At 36.1% G+C, this 26,528-nt stretch overlaps 1 protein-coding gene across 1 annotated transcript; it reads left to right on the top strand.

The window, feature by feature from the left end:
* On the top strand, positions 1 to 25,398 carry LOC149557453 (uncharacterized). The gene is made up of 3 exons (XM_089832109.1): positions 1 to 964; positions 24,445 to 24,662; positions 24,769 to 25,398. Exons 1-3 carry the CDS (start codon positions 270 to 272, stop codon positions 24,873 to 24,875), a joined length of 1,020 nt encoding a protein of 339 aa, XP_089688235.1. The 5' UTR covers positions 1 to 269; the 3' UTR covers positions 24,876 to 25,398.
* Positions 25,399 to 26,528: the final 1,130 nt, after the last annotated feature.

Genomic DNA, 26,528 nt, shown 5'->3' with positions numbered 1-26,528 from the left:
ACACAATTGATGCATAAACCCTTTATAAAGAGACTCTGGAAATCATATGAGCTAACTTTTTACTGGTTTGGGAAATGACCTTCACACGAACAAAGCGCAGTCGAAATTTCTCCGAGAGCCGTCAACTTTGAAACGTTTTGAAACTTCAGTTGTATTCTGCTGTATCTGCAACTTTACTCAGATCCACACAAAAAAATTCAGATCCAAAATTTTCAGTTTCCAAAATTTCGGTTTTCAGAGTTGTCAATCTGTGCAGAGTACAACTAGCCATGCCGAGGCTTACCAGGGCACAAAAAGATGCACGGAAAGCCAAAGCCGAGGCCTTGAAAGCGTCTGAGGCCAGCACTAATGGTAATAATAATGATAATACTGTTTCTACTTCGAATTTCTCTCCATGCGGCTCAAGCTCTCACCTTGTAGCGAGAGGAGGGGAAAGGAGGGTTTTAGCGGCGGGAGAAAGCAACCATGAAAATGTGACCAAAAGTTATGCTTCTGAGGTAGTGCAGGACAAGAGACCTGGAAAGAGTACGGCTGAACTTGGGAAGGAGAGATCAGATGGCGGGGAAAGTGGGGCGGGAGAACACAAACACCAGAAGCTAACTGAAGTTAATGCTTTTACAGTGGTGCAGGATAAAAGAGCTGAGAGGAGTAGGGCTGAAATTGAGGATAGATCAGGTGGTGGAGAAACGGGGCCTTCGCACAATTCTGGGGAAGAAGAAACCGTAAGCTTGTGGCCGTCGCAGCTAGTGTCGAAGCAGAAACAAAGGGACGAAATTTCGAGCTTTGCTGGGAACAAGGGTTTTAGACAGGGTTTTAATGGCAGAAATTCGACTGCATCGCAGAATTACGTAGGATACAATTCTAGAAAAGGAGGGCAACATGGGTATTATCAAAACCGCTCGAGTGGTCGGGGAGGATATAATGAAAGCGACAGCAAACGCATCGATGCCCTTGGAAGAGCCTTGTAAGGGGTTTTAATTTTTAATTTTTTTGTTCCGTTTTGTTTTTAGAATCGTTGGCTTCAATTTGTACTGCATTTAGTGATATGGTTATATTAGACGGATGTATGTATGGCTGTATCCTTTAAATTCTCCTTTCTCTAAGATTTGGCTTCCTTTGCCTCGAGTGAGGGGTTTTCATTGCTAAAATTCAACAAGTGTTGACAGTTGCTTGAGTGGTTAATGCCAAATTTTACACAATTGGTCCATGTTTTACGTTTTCTGCTTCCGCTTGGGGCTTTGCTTTGGAATTTAGTATGCATTTCTTCGCAATTGAGAGTGTCGTTCGTTTTGATTGCGTGTTCTCCTGATTCTGAGGTATCTTATGATTAAAAAGAAAATCTGCTGAGCGTAACTAGGCGGTGACCTCAGATTGGATTCTGCACTTTCGTGATTCTGGAACTCCTGATCATTCCCTTTTCTTGGTTGAGGTTACATACCGAAATCATGCAGCCCTAGCTTGTCCCTGGGCTCTTCTCGGATGGGCTTATGATCGTCCTTGTTTTGGTCATGGTTACCTACAGAAATCATGGAGTCCTCGTTCCGGCCTGGGGTCTTGTGAGAGGTGCCCACAGATTTAAGCATATTATCAGTGGGGAGTCCATTGGGTTGTAGGCTGTCTCAAGTTTCAACACGCAGTGGGATTTGAACCTCTGTTTCTCTCTTTCAAAAGCATCCCATTACCATTAAATGCTCTAAGTCTGGTATTTTTTGTTATTAATTGCTTCTATACACTGTCTTCCTCTTTCTTGTGGAGGTTCATCTAGTGCCGGGTTTCAGGAAGCTTTAAGTATAGCTTGAGGAAAGCTTGGGCGACATTCTTAAAAAAATAAAAAAATCTGAAAGGTCCTTTACAGTTTCACAATGGCTGTTGTCCTCTGCATTGTTCACTGTGCTTATGCAACTGGGTATATTTTTCAGCAAACGAGTAACCTAGACATACTTGAATGTACCCTAATAAGCTTGGGCTATACACTCAATTTATATGGTAGCCACAATGGTAATGAAAAGTTAAGTACAAGAGGATTAAAATATCTTAGAAAGTATATTTAAGCACAAACTTGTGACGCAGCGCAAGGCAGGAGAATCCCCAAAGAAGATGTCCTAGCCCCCAGCAATATAACCACACAGCGGAAACACAACAAGAAGAAGCAACAATGCAAGATTTGATACCAACTCACAATAATTTTTTCATAAATATATAACTGATTACATGCAATATGCCCAGCTGTAAGGCCTTCCAGGTTGGGGCCAAATACAAACAGCAATTACAAAATCAGTTCTGCAAGATCCAACAAGATCCAACTTACAAACCAATCTCAGCTAGTCCAGATACACTACTAGATAAGAACACCAAGAAGAATCCACACTTGTACCCGGAGGTCCACCAAGAGATCCTCTAGTTTCTAAGCCGCAGCTCTAGCTCTTCAAATTCGCATCTATCCTTCATTCCATCCCAACTCAATGACTAAAAGACTCCACAAGGCCCCTACTTATACCAATCTAAGCCACAAGTCAGCCCAGAACACAAATTAAATACAAATACATAAATTAAATGCCACAAGTCGGCCTGCAACAGCAATTAAATGCCTGCAAATTGATATCCGAGCAAAATCGCGATATCTCCTAGCTTTGATTGAATTAGAACTCGTGCTTCGAACCGTAGGTAGAACTTTAGGTCCTCTACAACCCCCTTAAATGTGCAAAGGCTGATTCCCCAAGGAAAAGTGCGCATCCATCCTAAAAGTCACACGCAACAGATTGTCACGCAAAACTGCCAGAAATCGGTACTCCGGGAGAATTGCCATATCTCCCAACCTACAATGAAATAGGACTTGCGCCCTTAACCAAAGATAGTACTCTAGGCCCTCTTCAATCCATGAAGTGCACAGCTTCTCATTCATTAAGGATTATTAGTTACATGCCTCGCAACAGGCACCTAGAAACCAGAAAAACACAGTTGCAGCAGAAAGGTAAAATGACTGAAATTTCAACTCAATCCATTCAATCTCTATGGAATCAAGAGGACAGGTTCTCCAATGTGTCTCCAACACATCCCTAACCATGAAAACATAACTCCACCAAAATCCAAGCTCAATGCTCCTCAACACTTAACCAAAATCTCTCCAAACATGCAGGATTGTAGGCAAGCTTAGGATGCTCCTGCATCAACTTGAAATGGAGGATATAAAGGATTTCTTTCTTAAAGTCAATATCCCTGGGCCACATAGCCTGACATCGGGAAAATAAGTTTCATAACCTGGGTCAATATGGGGTGCTCATCTGGAGAATTATCCTCTAATTTGTGAATCAGTGACTGTTCTTTCTGAATTTCACCTATTCAATATTTTTAAACTGCTTTAGCTGAATCCTCTTTTGGATGGATTCTTTTATTAATATCTTAGTGCTGTCTCATTGATCTGCTCTGCAGTTCAATTTTGCTTGTGCAAATTTACTTGGATTTTACCTCTGTGTTTTTGGCAGTTGTTTGAAAATGTGCATTTTCTTCCGCTTCTTGTTATTTTGACTTTTTTTCACATCATCTGTAAAGAACTTTCCATGATTTCACAAGAAGAGTGCCTTGCTCTGCTTCTCTAAGATTTCTTTTTTGGTCTCCAAACTTGTGTAGGCTGGAATTTAGATTTAACCTTTTTGGGAAGTCTCTGTGTTACCTTCTTGAAGGGTTACAATTGCTGGCTTCATTATCATTTTCTACACGCAAAACATCTTATTTTTAAACTCTCATTGTCAGTATCTCATCTCTATAAACGCAAAGATGACTTCATTTGACCAAGGTCAATACTGATACACAGTTGAGCATAAAAGAAGAATTACTTGTTTCCGATTGAGTTATCCATTCTGATATGTGTACCCATAGCCTGTGATATGTATTTGAGAATTTCTTCATTCCTTTATAATGGAGGCTTTTTGAGTGCATAACCATATCAGTATATTCCAGTTGAACTAATCCTTCAGATTAAAGAGTGGAGAACAAGACCTAATGTGCAGACCTTAGTTTATAAAGAGCCAATGATCCATTATAAAAAATGGCATTTGTTTTGTTGGGATTGCAACAACACTTGAAAGAAGCCTTCAATTGACAAGCTAAATGCTAGGCAAAAGGCTAGGGTCCAATTTTGACCCATCAAATACTTCTTCACTTCTAATGCTGGTCAAAAGCCCATAAACTTACACATGATGTTGCAATCAACCAAATATTGTACTGTTTTGTCTAAGGCTTTATCTGGGGTTTGGATATTGGGTATTTCTTTTTTGATGTTCAATACCTTAATCTTGAGATTTAAATGCCGAAGAATTGGTCACCCAGGTAGGTTAAATCCTCGATTTCCATTATGTATGTTTATCCATAAGCCACATTTAGAATCAGGCTTCGCTTCTTTATATGACCCTTGTGTTTTAGCCATAATTTGAAAACATGGACTCAAGAATTACTTAGAAGACTCAAAATTGTGAAAATTTATAGTCAGCAAAAACTCAGCAATAACTTGCCTCTTTATATGATCCTTTTGTTTTAGTCATAATTTTAACACTTAGACCCAAGAATTACTTAGAAGACTCAAAATTGTTAAAATTTATGTAGTGAGCAAAAACTCAGCAATAACATTACATTTTTATCAAACATTAAAAAATATAATAATGTTTAAAAATGTACTTTAAAACCTTTTTTTTTTTTTTGAATTTGTAAACCATATTACCAGTCTTTTATAGATATAAAAAAAAATAAAAAAATTTAATATACTTCATAGACTGAAAATTGAGTTCAATTTTTGAATACATATAAACCTCCATTTTTTATATCAACAAAAAATATAAATCTTAAGTTTCTTTGATGACTAAAGCTTAATAAAGTTTGATGCCACAATCTGGGTTCCATGGAAATGAATGGTATGCAGTGAAACACCACCTTAACAATAGCTACAACAAAGAGCCTCATTAATAGGATCAAGGTGTGTATGCAATCAATCCACCCCTCATTAAAGTAATAACGTTACATTTAGCTTGTAATGCTCAATTACTAGTTTAGTTTCTTTCTAGTAAGTTTCCTTTCTCTGTTTTTGATATTAAAGCAACCAAAACTAGGGGGCTGGCCCTTAAAATTAAACAGTGGTAGTCCCAAACAACAGACTACCAGCAACTAGATTAACATCACATCACACCATTATACTTTAATATCAAAAAACAAAAAACCCTCCTAACTTGTTGATCGCAACTATCATTAACCAGATCATAATTTTTTTAAAAATCAGAGTATAACAAATCAGAACATACCAACAAAAACAAATCATCAAAATTAAAACATATAAAACTGAAGGCCTAATTTTTGGCCTTTTCCTCTCCTTTCCTGGCCAACAACACCTTCGCCCAATTGTCTGGGAGGAAACAATATAGTTATTTTGAATCCTCCGTACCAAGGCATTCTTCCTCCTCTTGAAGGAGCGACTAGAGAGTGGTTGTCGTTGTGTGCGTAACCTTTATGGCGAATTATGACAGGATCTTGAAAGTCTCATCTAAGGTAGAGAAATGGGCTTTGAGTTCTTTCATCCCGCAGTTGGGTCCCTCCACAATACCAGACAGGCCTTGGCAATCAACACATTTCCCTTTAAGAATATCCTTGTCCAGAACCTGCAACACAGTAAGGTTAGGAAAAACCTTGTCTTTTCCATTTTTATGAGTCCTGTCAGGAGAGATGGCACTCATCGGAGAGGTGTCCATGGTAGTCTGGTTGCCCGGGTGAGGAGCAAGGGTAAAATCAAAGGTGTTCATAAGAAAGCTTGCTGAGACATGAGTGGAGCCTATTCTCACCTTCTCTTTCTTTGTAGTATTCTCCTTGTCTGATTCTGAGGTCTCATCCTCTTTCTCCTCTTTTCTGCCAATATACTCCTTCCTCCTTGGTTTCTTCTTTTCACTCTCTCCAGAATTCAGCACTTCCTCATCCATACCCAAATTCCTATTTGCCATTTGTTTTTGCCTGGCTTGGCTCTTGGCAAGTCTTCCCGACCTACTGTTAATGTTGTAGCTTCAGTCAGATTGATTTAACCATGAGATTCATTGGCATGATTGATTATTATGATTAATAGTCATTAGACGATTAATGTGTGTGTGTGTGTATAATCTTATAATAATTATTGTCTAATTACTAATCTTAACATGTCTCTTCTTGTCGTAAACCATTTATAAATGTAAGAGGTCGCTGCACTTGAAAAACACATACCATAGAGGCAGTGCTATTCCATGTGCAGCAATCCTGAAAAACCAACATTTACGACCGCCCCCAATCTCTTTCTCTGACTTCACCCAATCAATCTCGATAGAATTTTCAACTTTGGGGTTTTTGCTAGTAACCTGGGTTCCTCCTAGTGATTTTTTATGTTTTTGGAATTTCCAAAGGGGGTAGAAGAGTGTTAAAGAAATGGTAGTGTCGGTCAGAATTCAAGGACTGTTCTGATAAATCTGTGCATTTATGTATACTAGTTCATCGTATGAACTCTTATAAATGCATACACATACATACATAATCATAATTGTTATTGCCATCAACGGAATAGCTCTTGAAATTGACCAAATCATCATCTTTTAGAGCTATCAGATTTCCACAATCCATCAATGTTAATTTGTTTTCTGGATTTGATTGTGTGAACAATTTTTTACATCAACGTTTCGGATCACACTCTGTGATCCATCATCAGGATGCATGCAAAAGAAGAGAAGGAGAAAGGAGAATTGAACAAATCATCATCATCAAACTAAGTATAAATTCAAAAGCATTCATTCTCTTGGATCATGTTCGGTCAAGAAAACAAATCGTGGTTATGATTGTTTATTCCCAATCAAAATTTGCATATGATTAGTTTAACCTAATCACACCTGATTAGGACCAGGTTCCTTATAAATGCTCTTTAATATATAATCTTGTCTCTTCATGAAGAGACATATGGTGAATAGACTTGACCGTCTATGATTGTGTCGCTTGGAGCAAATATAAGATACGGATCCAAACAAGAGATATGATCATCAAAATCAATAAATGATTATATCTCTTCAGATTTAGACCTATGAATTTGTATTCAGTATTTTTCAATAGTGATTCAACATTTTGAACATGGTATCAGAACCTCATTCTTTCTATAATGCCTAACAGCTTGAAGGTAGATCTTTAGAACCAGTCTAAGCAAGATCCGATCAGACTATTTTTGAAGCCCTTAAAATCTGTGTTATGATAAATATTGTGCAAACAAAGTTTATTTTAATTCAGGCCACATATTTCAGCAGTGACATTTACCTGTGATATGAGTTTCGTAACAATCCACGTAAACCTAAAGAAGATAATACAAAGGCAAAATCGATTCTGGAAATAAAAATTTGAATAATCTTTGCATTGATGACAGGAATTGATTTTTTGTTGGAATTTTTGATGAGTGCGTTGCTAGCATATGGAAACAATGGTAGTAATAAAATGTTCTCCAACGGTGATAAATGTCATATTTGCTTGCCAACAACAATCTAAATTAGAATGGCTTCGGTATATATTTCCTGGAGACCATATATCTGCAGACAAATTTTTCTATCAAAGTTGTTTGATAGATTTGAATGAAGTAAGGTTAATAAATGTCGAAGAGTTTGATGACTCAGTGGATCCCATGCCACCGGTTACCATAAGTGTGCAAATAAAGACAAATCTGTCAAGCTAGGAAGTTCTTACTATATATTTTGGAGCTGTTATACACACACACACACACACACACACATTCTTGATGTCTTTAAGGAACCAATTTTGAGAATATATTTTAAAGCGGGCTTCGATTAATTTAACCCATACCACTCATTTGAATTGTTCTTAGCATAAGGGTGAGTATGTAGACGACTTGGGCTGAGTATTACGTGTTTAATGAGTTTTGTAATATACATTATTCGGCTATCAGGAGTGTTTAATTAACTAATGATACAAATAGTATATCCTCGATGGAAGTTGAAACTGAACAGATCTATATATTTTGTCTCATTCGATTGAGGTTGTGAACTGCTGATGAAAATTGTTTAAATCTTCAGCTAAAGAAGTTTGGATTTTAAAGAAAATGAATTGAGTTGTACATTTTGAAGTTCGTTTCTGGAGTGTTTGAGATACTAAAATCCGAAATGTAAAGAGCAAGGTTGAATTGATGTGATATGCATAATTGGCAAATAACTTTCAGTGAGTCAAAATTTGGAGATTTGACACAGTATTAGAGAGAAGAGATATTTGTTTGGAGTAATGTGAAATAGTAGCAAGATTTGAATTTGTGCTTCTGATAATTAATCCAATGTTCCATTACCTAGATTGGTTGAGCAGGTGCTAAAGTTGAAAGAGTTGTTGCTCCTTAGGGTTGAAGCCCTTAAACTTATGCAAGCTCCATCTGCTCATAGGGTCAACTAGCAGGAATCGACCATCTGTGTGGATAAGAAGATAAAACTCAGCTATAGAACTAACTCATTGGAGGAAAATTTATTCACATGAGGCATTATTAGCCACAACTATTGTTACAAAGTGTGATTCCATAGATTAAATTTGTGAGAAAGGAGACTTCTCTTGACCAGTGCAAGTTAGCTATCTGCAGTTACTGACATCCTCATGGATATTGGGCTTTCAGTTGTTGAATTAACACCCATATCAGAGTGAAAAATGAAATGAGGTTGTCATGTTCTAAGCTATACCTTTCTAGTCCTAAGGAATTTGATACATATATTGTTTGAGAAAAGACACAGTAATCTGTTGTTGAGAAAGATTACATAGAAATTTGAGGATGCTAAATGTCTGAAGCCTGCAATCTGATTTTGAGTGCAAATAAGGTATCTAACTTTGTTTTGGAAATTAATATTTGAGCCTACCCCTTACTTGAGAAGGTGGCTTCGGTCCTAGTGGGACTCTTGTTCATGCATAAAATTTTGTTTATCTATGACAACTTGGGGCACCTAAATGTTCATATCAGAAGGAAGCCAAACCAACATGAATGCCTGATGTAGCCAATTGAGGGGATAGATTCACAATTTATTACATTCACTCATTATGGAATCAGACAAGTACATTGTGTATGGGAAGTTGCTCTTGTGAACAATGTTGTGATTATTAAAACTAATAAATCATGTGCTTGATGACGAGTCCTTTGGAACAAGATATTTTCATGATAGGAGTATATGAGTAGAACTTGTCTTTGTCACAGAGGGAGCATCTTAAGGATCTACATTTGTTGATATTGATTCAAAGGGAGTAGACCATGACGAGATGGTTTCTCTAACTTTCAGTTGAGTTACATGATCACTGAAGAACAATTGACCAACATTCTCAACAAGCCTCATGCTTAAAGTGAAGTTTTGTGTACTTTGGGACCAGCTTGAAACGCGGGAGAATGAAGCCTTAGCTGAAAAGGAACTTCAGCATCAATGATCTATTATTTGTATCCTTTCATTTTCTTTCTTTTGAGAGAGAAGTTTGAGATGAAAGTCATTATTTTCACCCTATGGATTGAGCCATAGTGGATCCACCATTTGATATGGTTCAAGGTGAATGTCATGTGTGTGATGACATGCCAACACCATGTGAGAGAATCCATGTTAACTCTGTGTAAAATCTTTTATTTTGATGTGTATGACTATGACTTTATGCTCCCCCCCCCTCCTGTGTACATTACTGTAAGGTGACAATCTTTTTGATAATGTAAACTTGTTTTCATCATTGTAAGGTGACGACTTTACAGTGTTCATTATCATGACGAATATCATGCTGACTTGATATTCATGGAAATGTCTTGATAGTTAATATCTCTTGGATTTATTGATGGATATCATGCTGACTTGATATCAGTTGTGTATCAATATATTCTTAATGAGATAATCATGGTGGATATTATGTGACGTAATAATCATGGACATGCCATGATATTTTATGGTAGACATCATGTGACGTGATGTAAGTTCACATACCATAACTAGGATATATGAATGTAATGTGACTTGATATTTTGTATACTCCTTGATTTCATTTGTTAGGTGATGTCTAAACTCGTTCGTACTTGGTCATCTTCCCTAGCTAAGAGGGAGTCTTAAAGAACTGGTAGCATCAATAAAAATTAAGGATTGTTCTGATAAATTTGTATACATATGTGCATGTATGTATACCAGTATACAATCATACACATACATATATAATCAGAATTGTTATTGACTTCAGCGAAAGAGCTCTTGAAATTGACCAAACTATCATAATTAAACTAAGTATAAATTCTGAAGCATTTATTCTCTTGGATCATGTTCGATCAAGCAAACAAATCGTGGTTATGATTGTTTATTCTAGATCAAACTATACATATGATTAGTTTAACCTAGTCACACTTGATTAGGTTCGGGTTCCTTAATAAACGCTCTTTAATATTGAATTGTGTCTCTTCATGAAGAGACATATGGTGAATAGACTTGACTGTCTATGACCTTGTCCCTTGGAGCAAATATAAGATAAGGACCCAAACAAGAGATATGACCATCAAAGTCAATAAATGATTATATCTCTTTAGAATAGAACTGTGGTATAGTGATTGAATAAACACTAGTTCAGACTCAAACCTATGAATTTGTATTTAGTATTTTTCAATACTGATTCAACATTTTCAACAGAGAGTGGGAAGGCCGAGGGGTGGGGGCCCCGTAACTACTCCAACCGCCAAATCTAGGAGGATTCTGTGGCCCTGATTATTAGCTTAAGCAACACACCTAGGCAAGCAAAGGGCAAGATGAAAGTTGTATAGTTGGAGAGTGAGCCTTTAATGGAGAATGGTGAAATTCTTACCTTCCTTTTTTCTCTCTCCAACTTCTATAATAGTAGCTTATAGGTTGTGGAGTAAAAAGGGAATAGATATAATATCATGATTACGAAAATGATTCAATAAAGGGAAATGGCAAAAATATCAAACCCTAAATCTTTCGTTTAAAGTTAGGTACTACATTATTACCAAACATACCTCATTCCAGGGTTCAGGAAGCTTGTCCTAGCGAAAACCCCCTCTGTATCTAATAGGTTCTTCATCTTCCTTGAAGAATCTTTTCAGGCTTGTTTCATTCGAAATCTTCATCATTTTCTGTCATTTCCTTCCCTCCATGGAAAGCCCCATAGCTATAGCTATTATTTTCTCATTCACTTAAACAAAATGCCATTAATCGCCACCCTTCTATTAGTCCATGAATTCACAAACTACAAGGATGGCATGCCCAAAATATCGGGGCAAAAACACACGATTTTATTTTATTATATATATATAAAATTCCTTTTTGTATTTATTTAAATTAATCCACTATGTTAATACAAACTACATTGAAAGGGTTATGGAAAGTTGACAAAGGATTAAAAGTGAGTTTCGGTTATTCTTCAATGAGATGCAGAGTTGTCATCTCAACCATACTGCAGGGGTTCAAATCACTAAGTAACGGTGTTATAAGAACACTGAGTTCGGGTTGACAAAACCCTAATTATTGATTGGGTCAACCTTACTTGACTACTTAGCATTTCAAAATATTATGTTAATTGAATTTCATAAGATACGTTAGGTTATCAAGTTATCTTATATTCATTTGGTGTGCCATTTCAATCTCCTAGGTGAACCAATTTTGCATTTAAGAAAGTTTGTCTAACTACCTTAATTTCCATTACCAAAACAAACTTTTAAACTAGTTAAAATCATTAAATATTGATTTATCAAATTATTCATGACATGCATTTAATCCCTCAATCATATCCCTCACCTCGGTCAGGTAATCAAACTATGATTCCTTCAATACCCCTTCCTTCCTATAACCCTTGCAATCTGAATTAAATGATCTTTTAAGTAAATGTATACAAACATTAAAATGCAATATTTAATTACTTTTTGACTAATATAATATAATTTCATATGTTAAATCAACATTTAATATCAATCCAACCTTTAACCCTAGTTATCTATCGTAACTTTCTACTTGCAACCCTAATCTGATTTAGCCTTATTACTAACCCCAATAGATGAATGTTCTTAGTTATTTATCCAACTTCATTAAATCTATTAAATTCAATCATAAAAAAGAAAATCAAATTCCAAAAGTCCATTGAAATATTTAAACTTAATATCTAAACCCCAACATATAACTTCTAACCATAAAATAATTACTAAGTCAATCCCTTCTACTTTAAAGAAAATGCACCTATAACTCACCATTTAAAAGACAAGATATGAATATAATTTATCCAAAATTAAATTAAACTAACCCAATAATAATTAAATAAAATTACCAAATAAATATTCTACTCTTCACTAAACTGACATTACCTTTATTCTTATTTTCTTCTAACTAACCTATTCCCTATACTCCTTATACTATCTCCACCCTTGGCCACTTGGCAAGTGGCCTTCCCTCTTCCCTAGGACAACATGGGCATCAGCCAAGGTCTAACATGACCCTTGGAGCACAATCCCAAGTCAGACTGCTGCGCGCCCCCACCCCCCCCCCCACTTCTTTCTAACCGCTTGGGAGGCATGAGGAAAGTGTTAGCAGATTTTTTAATGCAACTTTGAGTTGGGTGGAAGGAGGGAGTGACACGTTTGCAAACACATGGAATATCCTAATTCCCTTGTTCTTCCCCAAGGTCAACGTGCCATAACATATTCTTGCATGGGTAAACGTGTTATCAATGCATGAGGGGGGCAATTTCGCCAGCTCACATGATAGAGGGAAGGGAATGTAGCAACCTTTAATGCATGGGAAAGTGGTGGCAGCGAATAGGATAGTGGGTTGGGTGGGTAGGTGGGGTGTTAGGGAGATGGGTACGTAGACTTTTAGGGATAAAATTTATTAATGGTTATCATTTTCGTTGACTCTTCCATGAGCAGACGTGAGGTTGGGAAAAATATAAATGGGTGGTTTAATTTACATAAGGTTTAGTAGGTGAGGGGAGAAAGATATAAGTGTAGGATAAGATAGGTGTATTTAAATTGATTTTTATTTTAAAATTTATATATTTCTTATTTAATAAGATTTCCAAAAGGATTTTAAAAAGGAATCTTATTAGAATATCCTTTGTTACTAGAAGAAAATTAAAACTTTTCCATGCAAAATCCAGAGAGCATTTTGGCTCTCAAATAGATGGAAATTATGTGATTTCTTTTCTCATCCAAGTGCTAGGTTTTTTTTATAGAAATCTTAACATGGCATAGGGTAATAATGTTTTGTTCATTTTCTTGAATGGATTTGTAGGAATAGTTTTGATGTTAAATTTTGCATCTAAATTAGGAATAATTTTAAATAGTTTATAACACATGCAATATAAGGTAATATTCATTCAAATCCAATTTCCTATAGAACATAGTCATAATCAAATTGAATAGCTTTATATAACATCAATAGCTATAACACGATTATTTTGCATTTAGAATTGAATTTTCAAGGGTACGAGAAGTGAATTGTGAAACAACTAGATTTCTGCATTCATCCTATACTAATCAATTATAAGATATTTACAATGAATTTCATTTAACATGTTCTCATTTCTACTATCAAATTTTTATATATCAGGATCATATTTTCCTTTATTACAATAATAACTACATTAGGAAGATTGAAATCCAATAGATCCAATAGAAAACCAACTTTTTTGTTATAACATATAACAAGATTCAATGGAATCACTACAAAGATAAGTCTCCATAACAATGAACTCAAGGACACCATGACAATTCTATATCTAGTTTTGCTCCATTTCAAGATACCATCCAAGCAATCTGCAAATACATAAAGACAACCATGGAGAGCTCACCTCCCAACCAAGGCCTCGATGTGAGGCCACTCCCTGAGCTTAGGAGAACCAATAATTGATCGGGTGACAATCAGAACAATCACAATGACACAATCAATAAACAAATGCCATCCAAGGTATGCACAATAGGTTCCATATTGAACCAAGACTAGGGAGAAGGTGGATTTTTCCAAGTAGGAGATGTCAATCATGAACACAAATCATATGCCTCTTCCGAGGCTAATAAATCACAATGAACTTTCATCCTTTCTCTTCTTATCTCCCCAAAACAAAATCAGTTTGTATTGACAAGTAAGGGCCCATAACACCTTACTTTCTCCCTCTCCTCAACATGAGGAGAGACTCTGCACTAACTCGGAGTCCAACTAAGCTCTCCTCTCGTACATGGCCACTTTTGCTCTATCCAAGGGTGAGTAATGCCAACACACCTTTCATAGATTTCCCAACAAAACCAAAAGGAAAACATGAAAGGATAGCAAATAGAAAACCCACAAATAACCCATTCCTCACATGTTACAACACAAACACAAAATACACACATGTAAGAGATTTACATAAGCAAGTAGTGAACAATGCATGAAGAATCCTACCTTCACAAAGGTTATAGCAATGGAGTTTTGAGATGAGCTATATCCTTCTTCCTCCTCAATTCCAAGCTTGACTTTCTCTAAATGTAGAGAATGGGGGAACAACCTTCAACTCTCAAAATGGCCACTAAAGAGGCTTCTAAATTTATCCTCCCAAAATGGCCATAACTCCAGACTTGACTCAAGCCTTCTATATTCTTCCCACTTGTTCCTACCTTCAAGACAACCTTTTAGGAGAAGTGTAAACTTGACAAACCTCATGGAGATGGTCAATTTTCGCACTAAAGGGAAAATGAGATATTTTAGGGGTCATAAATGCTATTAGGAAGTTCTAGAAGGGTGGAAAAGGTCCTCAACTCATACACATACCTCTTGGGCACTTAGATTACATTAAATTTGGCCTCTAGGATCATTTTATGACCTATACAAGTGGCTTGAATTATTTGGTTTCCAAAAACCCTAAAGATGAATCCTTTCCACTAATCCCTAATTAGGGTAATTAACTTAGATTACTAACATAATCAATCTTCGGGTAATAGGTTATATTGTCAATCCTAATTAACATGCTAATACACATATACATATTATGAGTGTCAAGTGACATCATAAGATTCACTATTACGTAACATTCAACACCTTACAAAATACATAATGATACACACATTTAGATTACGATGCAAATAAAATACTTGACAATGAGGTTCAAATCACTTTATTGGATTCAACCTTAGTCTTACAGTTTGTATTTAGGGTCAATTACCGATTCTTTGATAAATTTCATGGGTAATTATTCTGCACACTCAATTCGAATATCATTAGTTCGATAACATCACATTCATATATTTAAACCAATTGCATAATCACATTGATCAAAACATAAGACCTTCATTTAAATAGCTTTTTTTCATTTCTAAACACATGAGATCATTGCTAATTGCATAATTAAAGTATTCAACATAGTCATAATTTTGAATCATTTAGGGCCCGTTTGTTTGCTAGAATAGGAATAGGATATGTTTTATCTGTTTGGTACCGCAAATCAGAATAGGGAATAGGCAAACATGTTCCAATTTTGCCCCTAAAATGAGCATATGTCCATTCCAAAAAATAGTTGTTATTGGAATGGGCCATTCCTTCCCAATCTGATTTTTTTTTAAAATAATTTTTTTTAGTTAAATTTTTTTTTTTAATAATTTTTTTTTTTAAAAACATTTTTTTATTATATCTATTTTTAAAAATACAAAACTTCACCTTATTCCTATTCCATTTTTGTACAACCAAACAAGCGAGTAACATATTCCCAATCAAATATTAGGTTAACCAAACAAGAATGAGATTGCTCTTATCCATTCTCATTCCACATTTCCATTCCTATTTTAATTCTCCATTCTAATTGTCTATTCTTATGCCGACAAATGAATGGGCCCTTACTGAATTACATCATCGTAATGCATGTCTACACATAAACATCAAATAACCTATTTAAGCATTTTTAAAGTAAAGCATCACACAACATAAAATATTTTAAATAATGTCCAGTTAATTAGATAATTTTTCAACATATCGAGTCATAATGTGTCAAAATGAAATGTATTAGATGTGCTATGATGGGTCGGGGCGAGGCCTCACAAAGGAGCAATTATCATCATATCCTATCATGGCTTCCATGAAAGGAACCAGGCTTCCCTCCTTCAACAACAACCAAGATCTTGATAGCAATTATGTCCTTTCTCTATTTTAGTTCTTGATTGTTCTTGATTGTTTTCTTTTTGTGAAGATATCCATGTGTTTCTCCATTTAAGGAGTTTTAATCTCTTTTTTTTTTATAGATTGTTAAGTCTCATTGTGTGTGTGTCTCTCCAGTCAAGGAGTTTTACTCTCTTTATTTGTTACAAATTGTTAAGTCTCTTTGTGTAAGGTATTCAAATCCACATATTATATAATTCCAAAATAGCGCAAACATCCAAGTTGATATGAAATTATATTGCTTAATGAACAAGTTTTACAAAAGCTCTGATACATGGAGTGATATAACATAACTAGTACACCAAATTGACCAATTTGTTGATTACATCAAATAATAATGATACAAGTAGACCATCAAAGGGTTATTCCATCATGTGAAACATAAAGTGACACTATACATCAGTCCCACCTCCTTAGCCTTTGGCTACTCTCCACTTGCTACACTCATATAGGAATAAGTGCTTTTCCTATCTAGCCTTGGAGTGGTTAGCTCCTTGGAGTTGCTCAACGTGAAAGGTTGAGTGCTCAACCTTGTATCGAAGAATCTGGCAAACTAGAACCTGGAGGTTGGATGGAATCTAGTGCAACACTGTGTCCTATCTAACATTTCATACAACAATGTAGCATCTACAGAGTGATATGGCATGGAGTAATCACCATAACATGCAACAATAGGTTTAGCCAAAGCATAATTAAGGCAGTGCTTTGGTAGATAGGTTAGGAAAATCAAAATGCCTATTCTTCCTTACTACAGCATGTACATAATATAAAAGAGAAGGAAAAAAATACATAAATTCCTTTATTTCTATTTCTAAGAAAGTTATGCATAAAAGATAATGTTTGAGGACAAAAATATGCATATCTTTCTCTTCTACTAACTGCAATATAATACCTTTTCCTTCACTTCTTAAAATACGAATAATTTCAAATCAAATAATCAATATTATGTACATATAACTTACAAGTTGACAAATATACATGTTGATAACAAGAATTTTATTTAAAAACAATTAAATTCTCATTCTAGTACAATAAAAATATCTAAATCTAATATTGTTTGCATGATGCTAAATAATTTTTTATTTAAAATAATTGTATTTTTTAATAACTTCCCTACTAAGTACTAACAATCAAGTTAAACCAAATAAGACCAAGGTCACAAGGAGACAGGGAGACTTGGAGGTCTCCGATATTGGTACTAGTACAACAATTTTTCAAAAATAGGAGACAAGGGTACTTGGACACGGCAATTTTTTTTAAAATAGTTTAAAGAGTCTAATACTAAATACAAAATTTGTAAATAGTAATACTATAAAACTAAAAGACTAAAGTAAATAATAATAGTAATGTCACCTTAATATAGAGTCAAATATTTCAAAACTCACATAATCACAGTATTGTATCTTATTGGTCTTAATTTTTGCATTAAAAACATTAAAATGAGGGCTAAACTATATATAATTATTTAATATTATATTTTACATTTATATTTTATCAGGAGACTTCGGGGAGACTTCACTTTTTGGATTAGGAGATTGGGAAACTTTAGGAGACTTTGTCATGAAGTCTCCAACCTTTTTTGAGGTCTCCGGAGACGCAAAAAGTCTCCTAGACACAACTTTTAGGGGGGAGATGGGTCTCCCTGTAACCATGAATAAAACTAACCCTATGTCATATAAAATCTCTTCTTTCTAATTCTTTGAGCTTTAAGGGTTCCCCCTTTTAAATCTTAATTTCTCAAGTTAGTAAATTAATTCATTCCTTAGTTTAATTCTTTCCCAAATTCCTACACATGAGGCCCATAAAAGAGGGCGCCGGCTATCCTCCAGACATAATGCACCAAAGTCAAACTTTTTTTTCCCAAATCTCCAAAAATACAGTGATTTTTTCTCAAATTTTTTGCTGTTCTTGATTACAAAACATGCAGATCATGAAAGAACAAATGCTGAAAATTTCAGGAAAATCTTCTGTGTTTTTTATTTTTTTATTTTTGGTCAAAGGTGCATTTTGTCTGGAGCATAGCCGTGTCCATAAAAGGGCTTAAGGTCTTACAGAAAGCATATGGGTAGAGCACTTCCATTAAACATATGAGAACCATTTCCATATTTTTTTAATAGAGGGCTATGATGTCAATTAATTTTTATTTTTTTTGAAAGTATGTGACTATACTGTTTTCTCATTCCTATGTTTGTGAGCTGTTATGCATTGAGTTAACAAGCAAATTCATTGGCAAAAATATGGAATATCCGAATATGGAGAGGCTTATGGTGTAGATGAGAATATTTTGATTGCCATCCAAGTTTCTAGAGGATCAGAATTTACTTATTCCAATCTTTTCCTGAATTTGAATTAACTTTGACAGATTACTTTTCTATTGCCCGTTTAAATTTACTAGCAGAACAGCAGTAAGGAGCCACATGCTATTTGTTTTGAATTAAATTCTTTATGATGTTCGTGCATAGTTACACAGCCCTAGGGGATGGGGGGACAGTGGAACGGGGGGATAGAGGGGCCATAATTTGGGGACGATGGCGGGGGAAGGGAGGGGTTGTATAAACTATACATATGGTACTTAAAATGCTAGTTATGAAAAGATTTATTGCAATATAAGATATAAAGATGTAAAAGAGTAAATATTTGAATATTGCATTGAATTGGAACATCAAATAGTGAACATAAATAGTCAACACTAGGACATCCCCCCATCCTGGGCCGATGAAATATCCCAATGGATATTTGCTTTGCTGCTACTATTTGTTTAATTATATAAATTATATTTTTCTGTAGATTTTTTTTTGATCTTATAGAGCTAGACAGATAGACAGAAGTTGTAGAAGAAGGTTGTTTCTTTTTGTATTTTTCAGAATATAGGTGTTACAATGAATAAATAACAGTAACTGATAAAATAGAAGTGATAGAAATCATATGCAGCAATACATACTATTTTGGAAATGATTCTAAAACCGTACCAGCAGAGTCTGATTTATTTCAGAATAGTACCAATACAGATGTACTTCAAACAAGGTTGACGCCAGTTGAAGATGGGAACCAGCTACAACCAAACAAGTTCAAATGATAGAGTCCAAGCTGCTGCAGTAAAACAACTCCATTCTACTGCAAATAAACACTCTAGAATTCCTCCAGCGAGTTGTTATAAGAAAAAGCCAGGTTGAACCAAAGTGGCCACCTTCCCAATAAATCGACTGCCTACAAAGTGTGACTGCAATACTAGAAATGATCCTCTGCCGTGATCAAACTGTATGCATAAAAACTTTCAAATTTGATCTTGTTGAGGGCTACGTTCCAACAAATCTGCTCTCAACACTAGGGTTTGCGTCTTAAGTGAGGAATGCTCTTCCAGAGCAATGGCGTCCAAATTAGGTTGACAAAATGATAAAGATCCTCATCTTTAGGTTGCCTTCTCTTTATATCCCTGCTCCAAGGTAATTTGAACCCTAAAAAAACCCTAAAGTGGATTTCATTTGAACTTCATAATATAACATTATTTTCCCAATAAAGATGTCCAAATAGAAGGAAATAATTACTTTATTAATGACAAATAGCTCGAAGCATCAAATAAGTCCCGACAAGTGATAATCAAATACTAGAAACTGAGCTCTTTCCAACGAGCTATCACACATAGGCAAATCAATCCAAATGGAGCAAGAAAACTCCTTATTACTCCAAAATGGCTAAACACTTAGCCTTATTTAAATGATTAAAATGCTAACTTAGGAAAATATTTAAATATATTAAAATATTTCCCAAGTAGCCAAGGAACAACCCAAACACCTCTAAAACATGAAACCGAGTTTGTCACCTCCCCGTCACTGATGTCAGACAACCTAGGCCAACTGGCAGTAACACCCTCAAATCTAGGGATAATCTTAAAAAATAGTGAACACACCCAAATCTCCTGAAATTGAGACCAGGGGGTGATCTCATAGAAACTCAATTCTGGAAATGTCAGCAGCTCCTAAAAGGTAGGAATCTCCTACAATCAAGGAACTGCCTACTAAAATCAAGGAACCGCTCTCAATTGATCTAGTACTGCCTATAATGCCAAATCCGGATGTTGAAAACCCTGACTAAGTCCTTGATCACCATTGCTAGCCTACAAGACTCCATAATAGGCTAACTCTCATGTCACTGCTAGACAGAGCTAAAGAGGGGACATGACAGCCGAGGTGGTGGAATTTGGTGGCATCGTTGGGGACAGGAGAATAGAGTCCCGGGTGCATCCCTATCTCTAGGGTGTGGGGCAAAATTGGGGGGGGGGGGGGGGGAGGCGTCCTCGAGTTACTATGTGTTGGTGATATCGCTAGAACTTAAATGCACTGATGCAGGAGCATCTTGCATGGGAAAATTATTGGAAAAAAAAAAAGAAAAAAAAATTGAAAAAAAAAATAAATAAATAAAAAATCGTGGAGGAGAGAGAAAGTGACGAAAATTAGAGGAGAAATAATAAAAATAAAAAAAAAGGAAAAAGGAAAAAAGAAAGAAAAAGAGGATTTCTATTTTCGAGGTGCATAGGTGGCATAATAGAAAAAAGAAAAAAAAAAAATGGTTGTCATTCCATTTATCGAGGTGTGTGGGTAGAATTCTAGAAAGTTATGAATATTGTAGAAAGTTGTGGAAGTTATAGAAGGTTGTGGAGGAATTCTAGAAGGTTGTGGATAAGTCATGCATTGGGTGGTAAGTGCCTATTTAAGCAAGGCATATGAGCATTTCTAATCAAGTTCAAGGAGTAGAAGCTCGAGAAGCTCAAGGAGAAGCTTGAGAAGGAGAAGCTCAAAGAGTAGCTTGGGAAGTAGAACCTCAAGGAGTAGCTTGGGAAGGTGAAGCTTTGAAAGGAAAGCTCGAAGGTGTGAAAGTTGGAAGGTGTGAAAGAGAAGGAGGAAGTGAAGAGTGAGTTTTCTTGAGTCCGTGGACAGAGCGCCGAATGTGAGGCAGTTTACAGCAGGATTGTGATGGAGTTGTGAGTGTGTAGACAGAGCGCCGAATTTGAGGCAGTTTACACTTGGATCTTGGATTAAGTTTGTGAGAAGAGCTAGTGACTGCGGTTTAGAAACAAAGAGGTTTCTTGGTGGCTTGCGAGCACAAGTTGAGATCTCAGAGGTTTCTACCAAAGTGTGGCTCTGGACTAGCTTGGGTTTGGATTGGATCTTGAGAGATCTTGCCAAAAATGTTATTGTAATTACTATTGGATTTTCAAGTATAATAAAATCGTCTTCATATTGTTGCGTTCTTGGTTGTGAGTTGGTAAGGGTGGTGTGGCCCTTCGTCAGTGCATACCTTCATCAAGTGGTATCAGAGCCGTCCTTCGTCAGTGGTATCAGAGCAGGAGTTCTTGAGTGTACAAGCAGATCGTCGAAGTGTGAGGCAGTTTGTACCAGGACCTTGGTTGGGTGAAGTTTATTAGAGTGGGAGTTCTTGAGCGTGTAAACAGATCGCCGAAGCTGAGGTAGTTTGCACTAGGACCTTGGGAGGACATGCAGATTGATTGATTGATGCGGAGATGGAAGACTGAACTTGTTGAGGCATGATTGTGGAGAGTTGGTGGATTGCAAATCCGTTGTCCTAGACTTGTGATGTGGTTCCTGATTGTTCGTGCGAGGTGGCAGGTTGCGATCTGACTTGCAAACAATTTGGTTGTCACAATGAGCGTGGGAAGGATTTGTTGCAGAGGGTTTACAAAGATCTTGGAAGATGGCTCCAAGAGGATTGGACCCTAAGATGATTGCGAAAATCCATGATGTAGTGGAGAGGAATTTTTCTAAGATGATTTCTCGATTGGATGCTAGATTGGTTGATCAAGCTAAGAAGGTCAAGGTGGAAGGGGATGGTTTTGCTGATCAGTTTGTGGAGCCTGATGCAGAACCTGCAAAGCAACTAGAGGTTGTTGCTGAAGATATTCCTAATGTTATTGATGTTGGGACAGATGTTGGTTTTCATGATCAATTGGTTGAGTTTGACATGGAGACTACAGAGCATTTGGTTATGGATGATTTGGTTGATGTTGGTGGTGATTTATATCTTGCAGAGCATCTTGTTGTGAGCAATGAGGTTGCTGGTGTTGAGAGTTTGGCATGTGTTGATGGAGATCTACATGTGGCTGTTGATGTGGGGTTTGTTGCTATGGGTGTGAATTCACTAGTTGCTGATGTGGATGAGAGTTTTCTGTTCAAGCATTATGTTCAGTTTGTTCCTGGGAATGAGCATGTTGACTGGATGGTTGAGATGCTGGTGTGGAGGATTTGAATGGTGGTTTTGTTGCCCCTATTGAGGTGGAAACCTTTGGTGAAAATGAAGATGGTGGTAGATCTTTCTTTTTGGCGTCAAAGTGTGGGACACACTTTTCTATCTATCGGGGGAGTCTGATGCAGGAGCATCTTGCATGGAAAAATTATTGGAAAAAAAAAAGAAAAAATTGTGGAGGAGAGAGAAAGTGACGAAAACTAGAGGAGAAATAATAAAAAATTAAAAAAAGGGGAAAAAGGAGAAAATAAAGAAAAAGAGGATTTCTATTTTCGAGGTGCATAGGTGGCATAATAGAAAAAAATAAAAAAATAAATGGTTGTCATTCCATTTATCGAGGTGTGTGGGTAGAATTCTAGAAAGTTATGAATATTGTAGAAAGTTGTGGAAGCTGTAAAAGGTTGTGGAAGTTGTAGAAGGTTGTGGAGGAATTCTAGAAGGTTGTGGATAAGTCATGCATTGGGTGGTAAGTGCCTATTTAAGCAAGGCATATGAGCATTTCTAATCAAGCTCAAGGAGTAGAAGCTCAAGAAGCTCAAGGAGAAGCTTGAGAAGGAGAAGCTCAAAGAGTAGCTTGGGAAGTAGAAGCTCAAGGAGTAGCTTGGGAAGGTGAAGCTTTGAAAGGAAAGCTTGAAGGTGTGAAAGTTGGAAGGTGTGAAAGAGAAGGAGGAAGTGAAGAGTGAGTTTTCCTGAGTCTGTGGACAAAGCGCCGAATGTGAGGCAGTTTACACTTGGATCTTGGATTAAGTTTGTGAGAAGAGCTAGTGACTGCGGTTTAGAAACAAGGAGGTTTCTTGGTGGCTTGCGAGCACAAGTTGAGATCTCGGAGGTTTCTACCAGAGTGTGGATGTGGACTAGCTTGGGTTTGGATTGGATCTTGAGAGATCTTGCCAAAAATGTTATTGTAATTACTATTGGATTTTCAAGTATAATAAAATCGTCTTCATATTGTTGCATTCTTGGTTGTGAGTTGGTAAGGGTGTTGTGGCCCTTCGTCAGTGCATACCTTCATCAAGTGGTATCAGAGCCGTCCTTCGTCATGCACCTGTTCCTAGTATATTATATTTACACTCTTAATAGGGTGAATTCTCGTGGGGTCATAGATGATACTGTTCACTAGCTGCCACCTATGTACATGCATTGTTTGTTTTCGATCTAGATAAAATTATCCACTCTGCCCTTCATCACCACATCGTTCAACAAGCTACTCATGGCTGTAGTATTTTTTACTTTATTGGAGTAATTAACTGACTCTAAGAGATCAGCTATAGACTATACTTGAGAAGCCATAACAAACGTAATAAGTGTCCTGTACTTGGTATCTTTCCACCCTTTAGATAAAATGTTGTAGCCATTGCTTTTTCAAAATCTATTTTTTCTCCTCTTGTACATATTTTGAACCTCATCCTCCAATGATGGGACCCTCAGTTCATAATTGTTTCCCTTGCTTGCCATGGTCAATTTAGTAACCATCTACTTCCAAAATGTTCTAGAAAGAACATTAAAGTGAATAAATACTCTTGTAGCACCAAAGTTTTAGTGCAAATGTTTGTTTAGGTAAACACTTTTGTAGTTTATTTGATGTTTGAAACCATTGCATAGAGTATTGAGCAGAATTTATTGATGAATGTTGCAGAAATTTGAAATCAGCCCATCTAGTTAATTTTGTATTCATTGGTCAAGATACAATATAGACTAGAGTTTGACTGCAAACTTTGAAGGTACTTTGTAAATAATTTCATTAAGAAATGGTATGCTTTCCTCACTGGTTAAAGGTAAATTTAAAGTGGTAGTGATATTTTATGAACACTCACTATCCGCTTGCAGCAATAAGATATAAGGCTTTCATTCCTTTTGCCCTTTCTAGACCATATTTGGCTGTTTGTTATAAAAAGGCATTAATGGATTAGTGATAATTGATAACACATTAAATTAAGAACATAGAGGAGATTTTTTTTGAAATGTATTTTTTCTTTTTATTCAAAGTTACAACTCACACATTCATTGACACACTTACCCCTCTCAGTGGGGAGTGGGCAGAGGAGAGAGGGGATGATGATGATGCATTGCTTGAGAGAGCTATGTCCAAAGTATGCATGTCATCTTTACTACCCTCTTCGGCTGGGGCACAGAGTCATCATGAGGATAGGCAGCCAAGTGGGGCTGCTGCCACCATGTCCCCAACTACATTGTCCGAGGCTCCGACCACTTTGGTTGATCCTGATTGGCAAGAGGGAGATCCAGGTGAGAAGCTATGTAAATAAACATTGATACATACGTTGTATTTTTAGTTTTGATTTAGCTATACATGATGGTATGTTTGATTCCATGCTTTCCCACTTTCTTGCAGTTGGCACACGGGGATGGCGTGACTTTGTGAGCAATGTCGTAACATGGATGGTCACTTCCGCAGGCACACAAAGACCAGTGTATGACAGTCATGGCATTACAACATAATGCAGGTAGACACAAGGATTTTTTTGAGCCCGTGGCACAACTGAGAGCAGAGTTAGAGGCTCTACGAGCTGAGGTGGAGCAAAGAGGCATTCTGGAGGAGCAGTTGCATTGTGAGAATTTTGAGCTCAGGTCAGAGGTGGCGAGGCTTGGAAGTATTATTGAGGGGATGGAGATGACGTGTGGCTCTAGGAGTCGCTCATGATCCATGCCATCTCTTTAGCATTCCTCTATATTTTGCAAGCCATATCTACAGGTTGATGAGATGAGTTATGATTGTACACTACATTTTGTTTTAGTGGTGATTTTTGATGTGTATCTTTTACCAGAAACCATTGTGCGCATACTTGTGTGTCTCCACACATGATGATCGTTTTGAGATGCCATGCATAGTTGTTACATGTCATTTAGTGCAAAACATTGTTGTTTATTGCTTTGATTAAATGTAACAAAAGACCTCTGTAAATTATTATGATGAACATGTATGCTGTAAATTATTGTGATGAACATGTATGCCTTAATTAAACTGTGATTGATTATAAAATTCGTGTAGATTGCTTAATAAATGCTACAAAAATTAAAGGTAAACTATTATGATGAGTATGTCTGCCTAATTTAATGAAACTGTGATTGATTACACGATTTAAGTATATTGCTTAATAATTGATGCAATGGTTAGATGTAAATATAGTGAACATGTTTACCTAATTTAATAATAATAAAACTGTGGTTGACTACACAACCTATGTAGATTGCTTAATAAATGCTATAATGATTAAAGCGATACATGGATGATTTTATTAAACAACTTGATGAGTGTTCCAGTAAAGACAACACGTGATAATGTGTACTTTTTTTCAAGGCAATCTAAGAAAAAGATCTAACACAAGAAAATTGAACCATATACGAACATAAAAGTACAATTTTTATTGAACTAAATACGAACATAAGAGTACAGTTTTTATTGAACTATATACGAACATAAGGGTACAATTTTCTTAATGTGAAGAAGAAAATGAACGAAAGATAATTCGGATGATCATTTGTAATATAGCTAATGCTGTTATAGCCGTCAGCATGTATCTGCTGTCATATATTTGTAATTGTTTATTTTTGGTAATAAAATGCTTCTTTCAAAAAAAATGAACAAAAGATTGCCAATAATTTTGTGTAATGAATGGAAAAACAATGTACACTAAATGAAAAATAATCTATGTAACAAAAAATGTCTTAAGCATATGGAATACTAAACTTGCTAACATAAGAGTACAATTAATTGATATGAAAAAGAAACTAACAAATGAATGCAAGACAACCAAAAAGTTTGATATGACTGAAAAACAGTGCACACTAAATAACAAGATAATCTATGTAAATGTAACAAGATATGCTTAAAAATGCATGTGCTACCGTGCCATCCAATAAATAAGTAGGTTGATTAAGCATAGTATCTATGACGGTGCATAACATTAATGGGCCGTCTAAAAGGCATAACCACCATTTTTGCTTATTTGTGAGCACTTTGATATGTGAACTTAAGTGACAACGTAAGATTCTGGCCAATTTAGAATGGACTTCCATTATTTATTTACTTGAAAGAGTTAATATTGTGCTGATTTTCATAGATAGAACACCAAGTCCTAACGTTGAATATCT

The sequence above is a fragment of the Cupressus sempervirens genome, chromosome 5 (assembly GCF_028749045.1).
Source record: "Cupressus sempervirens isolate cs-2001-9-10 chromosome 5, ASM2874904v1, whole genome shotgun sequence".
Lineage (NCBI taxonomy): Eukaryota > Viridiplantae > Streptophyta > Pinopsida > Cupressales > Cupressaceae > Cupressus > Cupressus sempervirens.
Note: the sequence above shows the minus strand (reverse complement) of the source record. Positions and strands in the feature narration are given on the sequence as shown.

Excerpts from the sequence above, each read along its gene's own strand:
- LOC149557453 (XM_089832109.1), top strand. The coding sequence starts at position 270 with ATGCCGAGGCTTACCAGGGCACAAAAAGATGCACGGAAAGCCAAAGCC. Across the intron at positions 965-24,444 it reads GATGCCCTTGGAAGAGCCTT|TGGGGAGTGGGCAGAGGAGA; the intron begins GTAAGGGGTTTT and ends TACCCCTCTCAG. Across the intron at positions 24,663-24,768 it reads TTGGCAAGAGGGAGATCCAG|TTGGCACACGGGGATGGCGT; the intron begins GTGAGAAGCTAT and ends ACTTTCTTGCAG.